Source organism: Platalea leucorodia (genome assembly GCF_965183815.1).
Source record: "Platalea leucorodia genome assembly, chromosome: 5".
Classification (NCBI taxonomy): domain Eukaryota; kingdom Metazoa; phylum Chordata; class Aves; order Pelecaniformes; family Threskiornithidae; genus Platalea; species Platalea leucorodia.
Window position 1 is genome coordinate 91,509,791 of NC_138827.1, and position 15,955 is coordinate 91,525,745.

The 15,955-nt window shown below is 51.3% G+C and overlaps 1 protein-coding gene across 1 annotated transcript in view; it reads left to right on the forward strand.

The window, feature by feature from the left end:
- Positions 1-13,737, forward strand: part of LOC309590775 (TGF-beta receptor type-2-like) — a gene marked incomplete at its 3' end in the record, with an annotated part of 34,839 nt that extends 21,102 nt beyond the window's left edge. Inside the window, exons 3-7 of the mRNA XM_082312225.1 lie at positions 2,691-2,893; positions 6,870-7,678; positions 7,792-7,933; positions 9,161-9,288; positions 13,525-13,737. Of these exons, the coding sequence (XP_082168351.1) occupies positions 2,691-2,893; positions 6,870-7,678; positions 7,792-7,933; positions 9,161-9,288; positions 13,525-13,737 (1,495 nt within the window). The remainder of the gene's footprint in view (positions 1-2,690; positions 2,894-6,869; positions 7,679-7,791; positions 7,934-9,160; positions 9,289-13,524) is intronic.
- Between the last annotated feature and the right edge of the window lie 2,218 nt (positions 13,738-15,955).

Here is a 15,955-nt window from a genome sequence, read left to right on the forward strand (position 1 = left end):
CCCCATGCTCATGAGCAATGTGCTCACGTCCTCCGGCGTGCCCAGCCTGGGTGGCCCACGGAGGAGGAATCGCGCCCTCCTGGGACTCTTCTGCTGGAAGCTCCTCTGACAAGCTACCTGGGAACACCAAGAAAACAGAGGGAGCACTGAGGCCGGGGGACTTTCCATGCCCTGTGCCAGGAAGAAGATAACAAATTTGGGTTCTTCCCCCCACTTTTATTTCTGACTTCCCAGCAGACTCTGAAGGCATCGTGAAACGTCTCCATACCTTCACCCTCCCGCTTTGCACCGCTAGGTCGGGACGCAGAGACTGTCCCTGCAAAAGTTGTTAATGGTTGTAATTTCCTTCAACATGCCCAGGAGTGGCTGCAATGCTCGCCAGCCCCCGCCGCTCGTCCTTGCCCTGGGGCTGCCCTGCAAACCCAACCGGTGCTGGGTTGTCCTGCCTCCTCTGGGGAAGGCTCCAGAAACAAGGGTCGAACCCTCGTGCTCTGCTTTTAGCTCTTAATTAGCTCTTAATGACCCACTGGCTCTAGAAGGGCAGGCACTGACCCTCCCCAGAGGAGAAGGGCCACATCCCAGGTTGCATTTCCCCAGTAGTGCTGGCAGGGCAGGAGCTGTCTGGCCCCAAGCTGCCCAGCATGTCTTGCGAGCCGTGCCAGCAGCCTGTGTTAGCTCCACTTCAGCTCTCCAAGGGCAAGAGGGTCCATCCCAACACCAACAGCTGCCTTCTAATCCCATCTCCAGCTCTTTTCATCTGCCACCAACTGCCCCACAAAAGGACAAACCCAGTTCATGCTTGCCCATTCCTAAATCCACCTGGACACCCCAGTTTCTGAGGATCTCCACTGTTTGGTCTCCAAATCTCTTCCCTCACCCAACCTGGCAAGCAGGAGGTGGAGATGAAGGCATGGGTCCAACAAGGACAACTCCACCGTGCACCAAAAGAAGGGAGCTCCCACGTGCCGGGATGCCACTGTGCTGGACCCTCTTCCCAAGCTCCCTCGTGCTGAGCCAACGCTGCTTGGATCCGCTGGGAGAGCTGGAGTTTTCCGGAAAAAACAGCACCCTGTGCTTGAGGAGTCGCACAACAACCAGAACCAAACCTATCCTGTTGCTCTACGTGTGACACATTTCCACGGCTTTAACAGGAGCCTGATCTGGGTGCTGCTGAACAAAAAACGTGGCACATGAGAAGGACCTAACCCGGCTACTGAGCACTGGTGTTAAAAAAGGCTCTAAGGACATCGGCACTATGGAGCTAGAGCTGGTACTACGAGCCACGTTTCAGTGAGTAACTGGAGTTTCATGAATGAGCCCTTTTGGTAATAGGCCTCGAAATATTTCACCCATTCTCTCTGCACTTGCTGAACACTTGTGCGCAGCTAAACACAACAGGGGCACTGGGATATTTTGCATCTTCACTCCAGAAAGAGGAAAAATCTCTTGGGAAGTCTTCATCCCTGCAGCTCCTGTCTCTCAGCTGGCGGTAGGGACGTCTCGGTCTCCCCTGGCTGATGTTATGACCATCTCTGACACAGCAGTTGTTACATGGAGATGAAGAAATATGCAGTGATTTAAAAAAGAGAAAAAAAAAAAACCAAAACAGGTCTGTCCTTTCTTTTTGAAACAAAGAACAAATCCTGTAGAAATGCCAAGAAATTACGCTTTTACCTCCCTCTTAATTATCTAAATGGAAATAAGGAAGAGCTAAGGCTTATTTGCCATCGCATCCCTGGCTGTGCCGAGCCCCAGTGCTCCTCTGCCCCAGACCCAGTGAGGTCCAGGACTTCATGAGGCGACACAGCAGGCTTTATTCGTAGTTGCTCGGTGTCTGAAGCCATGGTATAAATGCAGACACAGCCCCATGGTCCAGGAGTCGCATCACCTTCACGTTATAATTTGGCAGCTCCAAAGGTCAAGCCATTACTAGAAATAGCCCCGACCAGCGACTGAAGGGCTCTGCTCCTGCAGGTCACCGGAGGCAGGAGCAAATGGTTCTGCAAGGGCAGGGCGCAACAACCAGCAATTAGCCCAGAGAGCGCCCGGGGATGAGATGGCGCTTACGGGCTCCACCTGCACGCATGGGCCGAGAGGAGCAGGAGGGAAGCGCGAGCCAAGCGGTGAGCGGGCGTTTCGGCCCCCACGTCCCCCGCCTCTCTCCTGCACAGGTGAAATTTGGGCAGCAGAGACCCCAGCCCTCCTGAGACAGAGATGTTATGACTTGTATTGCAGCAGAGGCGACATACGAGGTGGGACCCTCCTTTTGGAGGGTTTCCTTAGGACATACAGCCCCGTAACCCGCTGACCTAGCAGCTGGTATTGGTAAAGGAGGGATTTTGCTCCAAATTCCATGCACGGCGCTCAGCCTTAGGGTTGGCACTACCTGATCCAAGGAGTGATTATGAACTCGTGAATTATCTACTGGAAACAAGCGGAGTCTCTGGCTCACATCCTACTATTGGCACGTGGTAAACATTTCTCTTTTTACCATTTGGAAGAAATAAAGGGCTTTAACAAAGCCCCTGCAAAGCACGTATAATAAGAATTATACCAGAGCCACTGCAAACAAGTAATTCACTACATGGCTTAAAACAAATGATCTGAAAAACAAGTTAAAGATGACACGCAAGTGACACGAAGGCTGAGCCGCTAGACTAACGCTTTGTCGGTTCATTTGGCACGTGCAGGAGACAGGACAACGAGAGCATCAGGATCAGCACGCTCTGCCACAACCCCCACCGCCCCATCGAAAACCTCATGGTCCCCAACTACAACACCTCGCGCTGCATCATGACCCACCAGCCCAGCGAGGACGGGATCATCTACATCTGCGGCTGCGTGGACGAGCAGGAGTGCAATGATAAACTTATCTTTGAAAATCACACCAATGGTGAGTACTTTTGTTGATGTTATTTATGGGGGGAGAAGCACCCAACGCTAACGACAAATAACTTGTATTTCCAATAAGGTAGGAGATGCAATGCCAGAAGGAGCTCTTTCAGCATCTTAGAATCATAGAAACATTAAGGTTGGAAAGGACCTCCGAGATCACCGAATCCAGCCGTTAACCTAACTGCCAGGTCCACCTCTAAACCATGTCCCTAAGCACCACATCCACACGTTCTTTGAATACTTCCAGGGACCGTGATTGCACCACTTCCCTGGGCAGCCTGTTCCAATGCCTGACTACCCTTTTGGGGAAGAAGTTTTTCCTAATATCCAGCCTAAACTTCCCCTGGTGCAGCTTGAGGCCGTTTCTTCTCATCTTATCCCTTGTTATTTGGGAGAAGAGATCGACCCCCACCTCACTACAACCTCCTTTCAGGCAGTTATAGAGAGCAATAAGGTCTCCCCCCAGCCTCCTCGTCTCCAGGCTAAACAACCCCAGCTCCCTCAGCCACTCCCCATAAGACTTGTGCTCCAGACCCTTCACCAGCTTCGTTGCCCTTCTCTGGCCACGCTCCAGCACCTCCCTGTCCTTCTTGGAGTGAGGGGCCCAAAACGGAACACAGGACTCGAGGTGCGGCCTCACCAGTGCCGAGTCCAGGGGCACTATCACCTCCCTGGTCCTGCTGGCCACACTATTCCTGATACAAGCCAGGATGCCATGGGCCTTCTTGGCCACCTGAGCACACTGCTGGCTCACGTTCAGGCGGCTGTTGACCAACACCCCCAGGTCCTTTTCCACCAGGCAGCTCTCCAGCCACTCCTCCCCAAGCCTGTAGCGTTGCATGGGGTTGTTGTGACCCAAGTGCAGGACCCGGCACTGAGCCTTGTTGAACCTCACACAGTTGGCCCCGGCCCAATGATCCAGCCTGTCCAGGTCCCTCTGTAGGGCCTTCCTACCCTCCAGCAGATCGACACTTCCACCCAACTTGGTGTCTGTCTTCTTTGACCTCGCTATATAAAAGAAAGGTAAAATTTGTACCCCATTACTGAGCCCAGTATTTTGTCTGTGGCTAAACCATCCCTCCCAGAAATGCCTCCAGCCTTGGTCTGGAAACATCAGGCGATGGAAAATCCACTGTACCTCTCGGTAGGCTGTGCCCTTCAGTGCGGGGCGAATCAACCGGGGAACCCAGAAGCTGACGTAACCCAGCGTGAGTCAATGCTCTGAAAGCTTTAAATAAATCGCGCCGGAGCAAATCCTGCCCCGGCACACCCACGGGAACCGCTGGCGTCCGCCATGGCTGCAACCCAAAAAGGTGGCGGTGCCGGGGCACGGGGCTCGGCACGCAGCGGTGCCTCCCCTGCCGCTCCCCTGGGGATTTCTGCAGCAGCCTTTCCCCCGGGCCGGGACGGCCGGAGCCGCCCCGGTGCTGGACACATACGTGAGCGCGGCTTGGCATGCCTGTAGGTGCTTCTGCAGATGGCTGGAGATCCAGCAGGAGCTGTAAATCCACAGGAGGGAAAACCAAGAGGCAGCTCGTTTTTGTACCTCGGGAGGGTCGTATACTTTGGAAACGCTTCCAGCTAGATGCCGAGCCTTTGGGGGCTTGTCCAAACCTCCCTAACTCCAAATGGATCAGGTTTATCCAAGTGCCCATCAAGAATCTGACCTGTAACAAAAGCAAAGTGAAACCTCTCTGATTTTCCATAATTACAGAGCAACAAAACGCTGGAAATGAGCCTAAGCATAACCTGCAAGTCAGTGGTATAGCTTCTCCCGCAACGCAATGAAAAAAAGAAAAAAATCTCATAAAATGCAAATTCGCACAGCAAACAAGCCACTTTTAATGAAGGCAAATGATGCTAAATTTGTCAGTTCTTTGCTGCTTCTTGAGCCAAACATAACAGGTACACACGCTTCTAGGGAGAGATCTCTAAAAAATCCCAAAGCCGATGCTGGGATATATAATTTCACCCAAAAATGACAACTGGCTCATTGGAAATGCCACCCCCACCGAAGGCTTCCACAAACAGCCTCCTCCTGCCAGCCAGCACGGAAAGTGCCGAAACTCGGAGCGAGAGCAGTGCGGGCCTTAAACACTTACCTCCTCTTTGGTTTGGTTTGTAGGACCAGCTCGGCAAGCCCCAGAGTCAGAGACCCCATTGTTTACATCCTTTTCTTCTGCTTTAAGGGGTCATTTGCATTGTGAATATTACCTTATGGCCATCTTCAAGGGTATAGACAACTGCTGAGCAGAGAAATATCTAATACAGATGAGCACTTCTCCCGTGGCTGAAGCAGGCAGATTTTTTTTCCCACTTCTTGATTTCTGAAGCCCTGTTTTTGGGTCTGGGCTGCCATGTGGCACTGCCCTCGCACCGGGGCTGCAGGGGACCCCATCAGAGCTCAGAGACCCCCCTAATGAACACGCAGAGGCGTCATTTCCTAAAGCCGTGCAAGCAGGAGCCCGGTGGACACCTTGGGAAGATGGTGGGTAGGGTTGAGCACGCAGAGTCCTCTCCACCCCTGCGCCGGCTGAGCCTGGCCCTCAAGGTCCATCTCCCCTCAGCAGGGATGGAAGGACCCACGCAGCGATGCTCAACAAGGCGTGGGTTTACAGACGCGCGGTTATCGCCAGAGCAGCTCCATTTGCTCTCCGTGGACGGGGTCTAAGCCATGCTGCAACCCCTCCGTAGCAAAGGGCTTGCATCAGGAAGGGGCATCCTCGCGAAGGAATTTGCTGAAGTTGTGTTAACCTCCCCTTTTCAGGACTCGTGCACGCAACTCCCTTAAAAACATCTCCTCTTTCTTCCGAGTTTCAAAGATGGGTTCTTAAGCATCGGGTAAATCCATTAAAGCAGTAGGTGATATCCAGGCCTAACGCTTTCCAAAATAAACATATTCCTGAGTTAGTTATTGATTTATATCAGTTTAGGTTGATCTTGTGGTTTGAACCTGATGCCTATTTTAGAAACGCTTTCACAGCCCTGCAGAAATTAGCTGCAGCACATTTTTTTGAAATTTGCCAAGGAAAATAGCTAAACGCTCTGTTTTTCCAGAACCTGAATTATGATCTGCACACACTGAGGTCAAGCAGCGAGAGTTTTGCTTATGGAATGATTCTTATCCCTCTTCCCCTGGGTTATTATACTTGGCAGAAAAACCTCTGAGTAAGATTTTACTTGAATATCTCTACTGAAGTCAGCATGTTTATTCCAGGAATCGCGAACATCAAAGCATCAGACAATTATATGTTGTGCGAGGGTTAGGGCTTTTGCGTGCTCCCCCCCCCCCCCGATGATCTGAAGGCTGACAGGGGTTTAAAAGAAATAAAACAAAAGCAGCCATGCCTGCTCAGTTGACAGGGGTCGGTGTTGTAACGTGGCGAGGAAGGAGATGCCAACGCTGGCAGACAGCACTGAAACGATGTTCCTTCACGCTAATTATTGTGCAAAGCATGCCGGTGCTCCCCCGGGCCCGGTGGCCCGGCATGCTGCCCACCCCTCCTGCCTCTCCGTGCGCTGCTGGGGTCCGGCAAAGCCCCAGCCCCAAGACTCCTCAGAGACTTGCTCTGTTCGAGCCTTGCCTCAGCTTTATCACCGGTATTTCCACCCCGGCTCCCCTCGCCGTGAGTGCAACAGGCGCTTGGGAGCCGCCGAAGGGCAGCCGAGCCGTTTTGGTGGCAGCGGCAGGGTCTCACACGCCGCACCGCCCGGCACAATTAACACAGGCCGGCCTCCTGCACCCTCACTTGATAAATGGAGCTAAATTTGAGACCTAAACCGAGCAGCTCCCTGCATAACTGCCTACATCTGGGTTCTTTGCCGGGATGGGGTTTGCGTGGAGCGTGCATTGCGGCCCCGCACAGGGCTGCGCTTCATTAACAGCTTCACATATTTTCCTCCTTCACGTGATGAAAACGAGCTGTTGCAGACCCACGGCGGCAGCGCCCTCGCCTTTGCTTTCCTCCCCGCAGGCTACTCCATGCTGCAGAGCAAAGAGGTCATCCCGGTGGCCGCCATCAGCCTCCTGCCCCCGCTGCTGGTAGCGGTGATGATCACGGTGATATTTTACCTCTGCCGCACGCAGAAGCGGCGCAAAAGGGCCAAGGCGTGGGGCGGGAAGACGGGGCAGCCCCCGGCGCTGCCAGAGCCAGGGAGGTCCGCCGAGCGGGAGGAGAAGTTGTCCGTGCTGATGGACGAGAGCCCGGCCGGTACCAGCCCCACCTGCGCCAGCAGCCGCCCCGCCGAGCTGCTCCCCATCGAGCTGGACGAGATGGTGGGCAAAGGGCAGTTCGCAGAGGTGTGGAGGGCCAAGCTGAGCCACAGCCGCTCGGGGCAGTACGAGACGGTGGCCGTGAAGATCTTCCCCTGCGAGGAGTACTCCTCCTGGAAGAACGAGAGCCAGATCTTCACCGACGCCAGCCTCAAGCACGACAGCGTCCTGCGGTTCCTCACCGCCGAGGACCGGGGTGCGGGGCCCCGCCGGGAGTACTGGCTCATCACCGCCTACCACAGCCGCGGCAACCTCAAGGACTACCTCTCCCGCCACATCCTGAGCTGGATGGACCTGCAGAAGATGGCGGGCTCCCTGGTGAGCGGCGTGGCCCACCTCCACAGCGACTACACCGCCTGCGGCAGGCCAAAAATCCCCATCGCCCACCGGGACATCAAAAGCACCAACGTCCTAGTGAAGAACGAGCAGGAGTGCGTGCTCTGTGACTTCGGCATTGCCATACGCCTCGACCCTTCCCTGACGGCGGATGACTTTGCCAACAGCGGGCAGGCAAGTATGACCCGCCGGCTATCCCCGCAGGGGACCCTTCACAAGCCACCCCTGGTCCCCCGTGGCCAAAGTCCTCGCCCACCCCTGCTAACACCTCTCTCCTCTGCGTGCAGGTGGGCACCGCCAGGTACATGGCCCCAGAGGTCCTGGAGTCCAGGGTGAACCTGGAAGACCTGGAGTCTTTCAAGCAGATGGATGTCTACTCCATGGCCCTCGTTTTGTGGGAAATGGCCTCCAGATGTGAAGTGGTAGGAGGTAGGAGCACCACACGGGGGTTGCCACACACCTTTTTGCTCCCTTCCTCCCCGTACGGGACTGTGGCTCACTCCCACATCCCCGCCAGTGGCGTGGGACCTGATTTGGGGTGGCTCAGGTCTCTGTAGGACTGCTGAGAGCTGGCGGCAGATTGTCCCCCATGGCTGCCTGCCCTGTGTGCTGCGGCTCGAGGGGGCTGGCTCAGTGGCTGAGGAGCAGGACGGGACCCCAGGGGGTCATCTGGTCCAGCCCCCGCTCACAGCCGGCCAGCCGCCACGTCACATCCGAGTCAGTGCCGGCAATGCAAAACAAACCAAGCAGGAAGAGCCAAAGCTGCCTCCCCCTCCCCGGCCACAAGCACTTTTTTTTCCAGACAACACCAGAGAGTTTATGTTGCAACGGGGACTCGCAAACTCCAGCCTCCGACAGAGCCACGTCCCCCCTCACTTCCCAGAGCCACATCCTGGCATCCGAAATGGCGCGTAGCAAAACATTTAATTAACTGCCCTGCTGTTAGCCCCTGCCTGCTCCCCTCTCTTCCCTTTTTAGCTCTCTCCGGTTCCTTCCCTGTCCCACCTACTTGCAATACAAGCCCATGGAGCTGCAAGAAGCTCCAACCTCAGCAAGAAAGCTGCCCTGACCACTCGGCGGCAGTCGAGCCTTGCCTGGCTCAGATGCCCCGTGCATCCTTTGCTCCCAAGCCAGCGTCCCAGGCCATCCTTCCCCACTCATATTTCACCTGCGTTTGTGTCTGGGCAGGAACTGGCAGAAACCAGGATGGCCTCTCACCTCTGCAGCAGGGAATTTCTTCTTGGCCTCCCACAACGTGGGGTTGCTCTTCTGGAAGGGCCATTTCTCCTCTATCCCGATCCCTGCCCACAGCAGGAATCCGGGTGCTGGTGGCATAGTTGCCTCTCCCATCTTTCACCAGCACAACACATTTTACCTGCTCAAAATATGGCTCACCCAAAGACAGACCAAGTCCTTTGTAGTGCATCTCTTGGGTTCAGGAAGGTGGTCAGATGGTTCCTCGGTCCTGTCTCTGAAAACAGCCTCTGCATGAAAACCCAGCACTATGTTTCTGTGTTCAACTTCTAAATTGTTTCCAGATCCGTTTGTTTTTGCAGACTGATAAAACCAAATTTGTTCTCGTCCGGTGGACCATGCCAAGGCAAAGCAGCGAATGCATGAAAAACATCCTGTAATGCTGCTGTTGCTTCCTTGCAGAGGTAAAGAATTATGAGCTGCCTTTTGGGTCAAAAGTCCAGGAGCAGCCCTGCGTGGATACCATGAGGGACATCGTGCTGCATGGCAGAGGACGCCCCGAGATCCCGAGCAGCTGGCTGGTACATCAGGTAAGCTGGGAGTCGCTGACTGAGAAAAGAGCCACCCACATTGTCCCACCTCACTAACCTACTGAACAACTATTAAAGCTGTAATCAAAGCAAAAGCGGGCAGAACTCCTGGGCCCTACGTGCAGCTCCTCCTTGGCTGGCTGAGCCCACATAAGCCCCCCTAGACCCATTTCCTTGGGGTATAAAAGCCACCAGCCAGGGGTACAGCAAAATTTATTGATCAATAGCCGTGGCTGGGAAGCATTATGAATGCCAAGTGATGGTATCGGTTATCCTGCAGATAGCAGCAAAATGGAGTTTTAGTGCAAGCTATTCTCATGAAACAGTAAGTTATTTGAGTCTACCCCATTTCTCCCATAACCACCACACCCAGAAACCTCTAGCTCAGGAAACACAGAGTCCCTCGCACACAGCCATCTCACAGCAGGGACAGAGGGGAGGAAGGTGCATCCAGCCTCCTGCCCACATGGTTGTGGAGCTTTCAAGCTCAAAATTACCTCTAACATGAGAGGCCAGGACTTGGCATGTAAGAAGGACTTCTGCAAGGAAAGCCAAAACGGGAAGCATCTCCCTCGAGTGAAACAATTGGGGAACACGCGTGAAACGGAGAGCGGGGAACCTGCTAGGCTCAAGTCTTGCCAGTGGAAAGTCTTTCACCAGCCTTCAGCTCAGAGGGTGTGAAAGCACAGCGTTTTCAGCACAGAAAGCATAGCCCAGCACTCTAGAATAGAAATGCTTCAGCAATGATGAGATGGGCTCCGTTGAAACCATCCCCAAGCACACCCAGACCAACCAGCTCCAGAACCACAGCTACCTCCTGGCCCTGACATGGTCCTCTCTCCTCCAGGTCCAGCACTTTCCTCCATGCACTGAGGACACAAGGGGTAACAGGCATGCTGACCGAGATTTTCAAATCTTGCCTGACTTTGGTACTTCTTAAATTTCACGTGTCTTGTGGAAAAACACCCTCTGCTGATCAACAATTCAGGTCATCTGAAAAGCAAGCTGAAACACTGAGCCCGCTGGCTGACAGAGCCTTGCAGTGTTCAGTGCATCATTTTGCAGTATCCACCCATAAAACACACTGCTACTGCTTCCACTCTGCCTGGATGGCATATAAAGCCAGGCTTTTCAAGAGGAAAGATATAATTTCACGATCCTAGAAGGCCGTGTGTTCCCTACAATATCTCCTCTCAAAACCATGTTTGCCCAAAGACACAACCGACCTGACCGACCAAAGCTGCAAACAGCATCAAATGAATCTGTGGTTTCTGTGGGACCATCAGCGAGTTTATCAGTCGTTGAGTCCACTTCTGAAGTTCACCCAGCCTTTTTCCTTGACGAAGGCAAACACTGGAACTTCAATCAGCACTGCCACATATTTGAAGCCTTTGAGTATTCATCACAGACATTCACCTCCCAGGGTCTCTGATAAACTTTGAAACCACAGGAAAAATAGAGAGGCTCAGGCTGTCAAAAATCACACTCTGATAGAGCTTGACCATAACTGTGCTGTTTGCTGAGCTGAAGAAGGGCTGACTGCAATCACCTCCGAGAAATAATGTTGCTGTAGTTGGGCTGGTCTAGCACGTAAACAGAGCAAAGCTTATAGGTAGCAACTTTTATTAGACCACCTGATATCCACTGGGGAAGAGGAACAGAAAAGCCACGTTGTGTTCCTGAAAGTTTGCCTCCGACTAATCTTAGCTGATCTAATAAACATCTCCTTACAAGCCTGGCTTTACACGATTTTCCGGGCATTTTCCAAGCGGCCTCCCCAGGATGCAGAATAGGGCAGCACCATCTGCTGGGAAGCAGCAGAAAGCCACCGGTTTGTGCCGCTCCTGGGGTCAAGGGCTTCCTGCGGGAAGCGTTGGGTGACACCAAGGAAGGGTGACAAATTCCTCACCTGAACGGGAAGCACCCATAGATGTTCCCACCGACGACAATAACTTTCATGCGGAGCTCCAAATGCTACTTCCACGTTTCAACCATCAGGCTCACTCTCAGTCAAGCGAGGACCTACATTGTTGGCCACGGTTTAAGATTTTCAGCAGAAATAAGCATTAATTTCCCTGACAGAGCTGACTCACCCAGCGTGCTGCCCATCAGCAGCTCCAGGGCAACTGTTTGCAAGGCTGCACAAGAAAACCCACTGAAGCAATGTATCCCCAAAGTTTCCCAGATAACTTACAAACACCTTAAGCCCATGCTTCTACCTCGCTTCACACCCCACCACATTTAAAAAAAAAAAAAAAAAAGTAGTTACTTATAGAATCATAGAATTGTTAAAGCTGGAAAAGACCCTTAAGATCATCGAGTCCAACCGTTAACCCAGCACTGCCAACTCCACCACTAAACCATGTCCTCAAGCACCACGTCTACCCTTCTTTTAAATACCTCCAGGGATGGAGACTCAACCACTTCCCTGGGCAGCCTGTGCCACTGCCTGACTGCCCTTTTGGTGAAGAAGTTTTTCCTAATATCCAACCTAAACCTCCCCTGGCGCAGCTTGAGGCCGTTTCCTCTCATCCTATCGCTTGTTACTTGGCAGAAGAGACCGACCCCCACCTCGCTACAGCCTCCTTTCAGGCAGTTATAGGGAGCGATAAGGTCTCCCCTCAGCCTCCTCTTCTCCAGGCTGAACAGCCCCAGCTCCCTCAGCCGCTCCCCATAAGACTTGTGCTCCAGACCCTTCACCAGGCTCGTTGCCCTTCTCTGGACACGCTCCAGCGATTATTTATCAAATATAAAACCCAAACTAAGTCCATTTTGTGAGCGTAACAAGATGTTCCAGTTGTACCATTCAAAAGAGCATCATCGCTACTTACAAGGCAAACTGCAAATAAATGTCATGATTTCAGGGCAAAATAAGCACAGAAAATCTGATGACTAAACCATATGACGGGGCCATGTTCTGTTTGAGAAAAGGCTTATTTTAAAAGCTTCAGCTAAGCTAGCTCATTTTTGCATGTTAATCAATTATCTCAAATCCTTTCAACTAAGCTAATAAATGAGTGATGTAAGAGGTACGGAAACACACCATCTGTCAGTTTTGCTGCACAATCCTGTTCTCTAATCTGTGTCCATTATGGAAGATCTAGTACGATGAACCTTAGCGGAGAGCAGCGAGTTCAGAGAAAGGTGCAGAAGGAGAGCTGACACTGACGGTACATCTCTGTAGGACTTGCATTTTCCTCTTGTGTTGGTCCATATAAAAGATTTTTGGGTTCTCTTAATTGCAAATTAAGAAATACACAAAAACCACTGAAAAAGATGAAGCTTTATTTAGAATAATGATTTTTGCCACTGTGTTGCAACCTTGGTTGACAGCAATGCAAAAAGTAATAGTACATGATAGGAATTATATAGGCAAAGGAAAGTTCAACGTAGCTTCTGGTGCTAGCTGTGTTACTAGCTTAAAAGTGGGAAAAATACCAGCTGAATATTGCCATTTTGTTGCTAAGCCCAAAATATTGGGACTTTTTTCGGAGCACTACGCAACTGGAAAAAAAAAATATATTACTGGGAGACATAACCATTGTAACTGAGAGGAACTGAACGTGCTCTGGAGCACGCTGAGACGTACCCAATCCCACCTAAACCAAGGCGCTATTTTGTGGTGAGAAAACAAAGTTCAGCTGCACGCTGCAATGACGATTTGGCAGGGTGCGCCCCTTCAGAAAGCTGCGAGAACAAGACGTCATATTTCAGAAGTTTCACTCCGAACTTGCCTTTCAACCCCCCCACCCCTCCGTCCAGGCCTAACAGCCAGGGCACAGGCGCGAAACCCAGAGACGCGGGCTCAGCTGCCAGCCACGCAGCCAGCCTGCGGGTCACCAGCTGCACCTCTCCTGCCCCTCCCAAATTTAGGATGCTCCGATCTGAACGGGCAAGGCTGAGACAGGAGATGGAGGGCCTAACTCCCTTGGGCCCCTATTTAAGTCTCACAGTCAATGCAAACCAATTTCCAGGGAGGATTTCCAGGGAGCGTGGAAAATGGGACCAGATCCCAGGTGAGCTGAGGCTGCTGCTCTAACACAAGCGGTGCCAGCAATGGTGCAGGCATTGGCATTTGCCACGACTTACCAAGGCTGGTTCCTCCTGTGCTTGGCCAAAAAAAGCGTTTCTGCAGGAAGCTGTGAAAAATATGGTAAAACACTGATTGCTTTAGATCAGCTTCTAGCTCCTCGTCCTCCTGCCTTCAGATCCTAACTTCAGCCCTTCTCACTGCAGGGAATGCGTTTTCTGTGCGACACCATCACGGAGTGCTGGGACCACGACCCCGAGGCTCGCCTCACCGCCCACTGCGTGGCCGAGCGCTTCAACCTGATGGCACAGATGGATTGCGACGACATCCTCAACAACAACACGGACAACGAGGCCAGCAAAACAGCTTCTCCAGGCGGGGAGTGCCAGGACAGTGATGGGAGCAGAAATATGCAGTGACAGAGCAGGCAAAATGTCTCATCACGAGAAACGAGAGGATAAGTGGGAAGCATTTAGCTCACGGGAAAAAAAAAACAAACAACTCACTTCGTTTTTTGAAATGGAACTAAGATCTATGCATAACTTATTTATAAGATCTGTTTCCTCCCACAGATACAGTGAACTGTGGAATCAATACTTTGGTTAAAGTGCAACATTATATATGAACTGATTTTGTACTTACTTTAAATGTATAATGATGCAAAGCATTCCTTTTATTATTTTTTAAAATAATAATGTTTAATCTTTTATTAATAACCACCTGAATTCCATGTCTATCTTTTGAAGTCCTTCTATATTGCCATCACAAGTTTATCTTCTAACTGCTTATTCTGCAGAGATCAAGACAATTTTCATTTTTTAATGGCCTCCACACACACACACAAAAAAAATCTGTTGTAGCAGCAGAAAAAAAAAAAAAAAATCTTGAGATGTAACACGCCCTCAGTGGCAGAAATGCTGGCAGCCAAGAAAATTATTCACTGATCAGACAGTCCTTAGTACAGTGTAAAGACACCCGATAATCCAGTTTGCAAAAGGCTGATTGGCTGCAACTCCAACACCCCGTTTTTCACCGGGGAATTCCTGAGGGTACGTGATAGTTCAGGTAGGTGCGTGAAGTTTCTTCTATAGAAAAAAAAAAAGCTGCCAATACAGACACTGCTGTTTCACTCTACAAGTCTCCATAGAGGGTATCTAGACAAGTCTTTCCCCGTATCGGTCCAGTTTCCAAGCACCTCTCGCCAACAGATTTGTGCCACGCTAACACCGGCAACACAAACTTGTGTTGGCTAATTCTTCTTGCGACTCTTTCACACCCCTGTGCTGTGTTACTCAGCCTGAAGAAACATGATCAGATAAAACCAGGACCTTTACTCCTGTAACCACCAGACCAAGCCGGGCTGGCTCCGTAGTGGAAAGGCAATTAAGGAAAGGTAAGTCATACCTCGCTCTGAACCCTGGCACCGTGCAAATCCTAATCCCTCCACCCTTGGGAGCAACAGGTAATAAAAACCTCAGCTGCTACCAAGAAGCCCTGCAAGCCCATACCTGACACTCACCTACACAGAGGTATATCTTTCAGGAGAGCATCCGAGAGGAATACTTTGCTTGCCGGCACACAGCCACATGGATCAACCCCTACAAGAGAGGGGAAGGGAGAAAACCATACAACAGCCACGAGCTTTCTACAGCCAAGGCTCCCCGATGTGGAGCAGGGAAGCAGATCTGCAGGGCTGTTTCGGTTTTCTGAAATGCGCAGCTATGACAGCACCAGCCCATACAAAAAGCTTTTCTTCTCTCGCTATTGTTTCCAGCTCTCTGGACCATTTCCACAGCTAAAAGTTAAAAGCCTAGAACAAAATTGTCTCTAATCCCTTCAAAGAAGGTTGGAAGGGGAGTGAATTAGGTTGCATCAAATCTAAATAATAAAAACTCAACTTCAGCTACCATGTATAAGTCTCCATCTGCAACTGTGACCATACCTTTCATTTTAGGGACATGGTTTAGTGGTGGACTTGGCAGTGTTCGGTTTACAGTTGGACTCGGTGATCTTGAAGGTCTTTTCCAACCTCAATGATTCTATGATTCTCACCAATTCCCCATCTGGCTGCTATCTCCTGTCATCTTATGATTTTTTTTCAAGCTAGCCCCCTTCTCTTGAAGCATATCCTCCCCAGGTCACCATAAACACACCCTTTCCACCCACCTGACCTCAGTCTCATTTCTTTAATATATTAACCACTGCTCTACTGTATGTAGGCCCAAGAGAAACAGAGCATGGGGCAGCTTTTCTGACACAGAGATAAGAAACTACGGGAACACAGCGAACTGCCCCCAGGCTGTCCAATCTTTCCTTCCCATAATATTCAGTGCAGAATTTTCCCTACCCAGTTTTGCACCGAGTTGTTTGGATATAACACTGATGAATATGTTTACTACTTCTTCCAAGTTCAGTTCAAGAGGCTTTAAAAGACACTCTGACCTGTTCTTCCACAGATGACTGGGACCGAGGGGGATCAGCCTGTGCAAACCAGACGTTGAAGGCTGCATCTCTGATTCTGATGGCTGAAATCCAAATTCTCCTGGGGAGACAGAGACTTAATCCTAGGCTTGACAGTTTCTGTTGTAAATATGCTGAAAAACTTCTCAATCTGTTGCCCTCTCCATGCCTAAAATC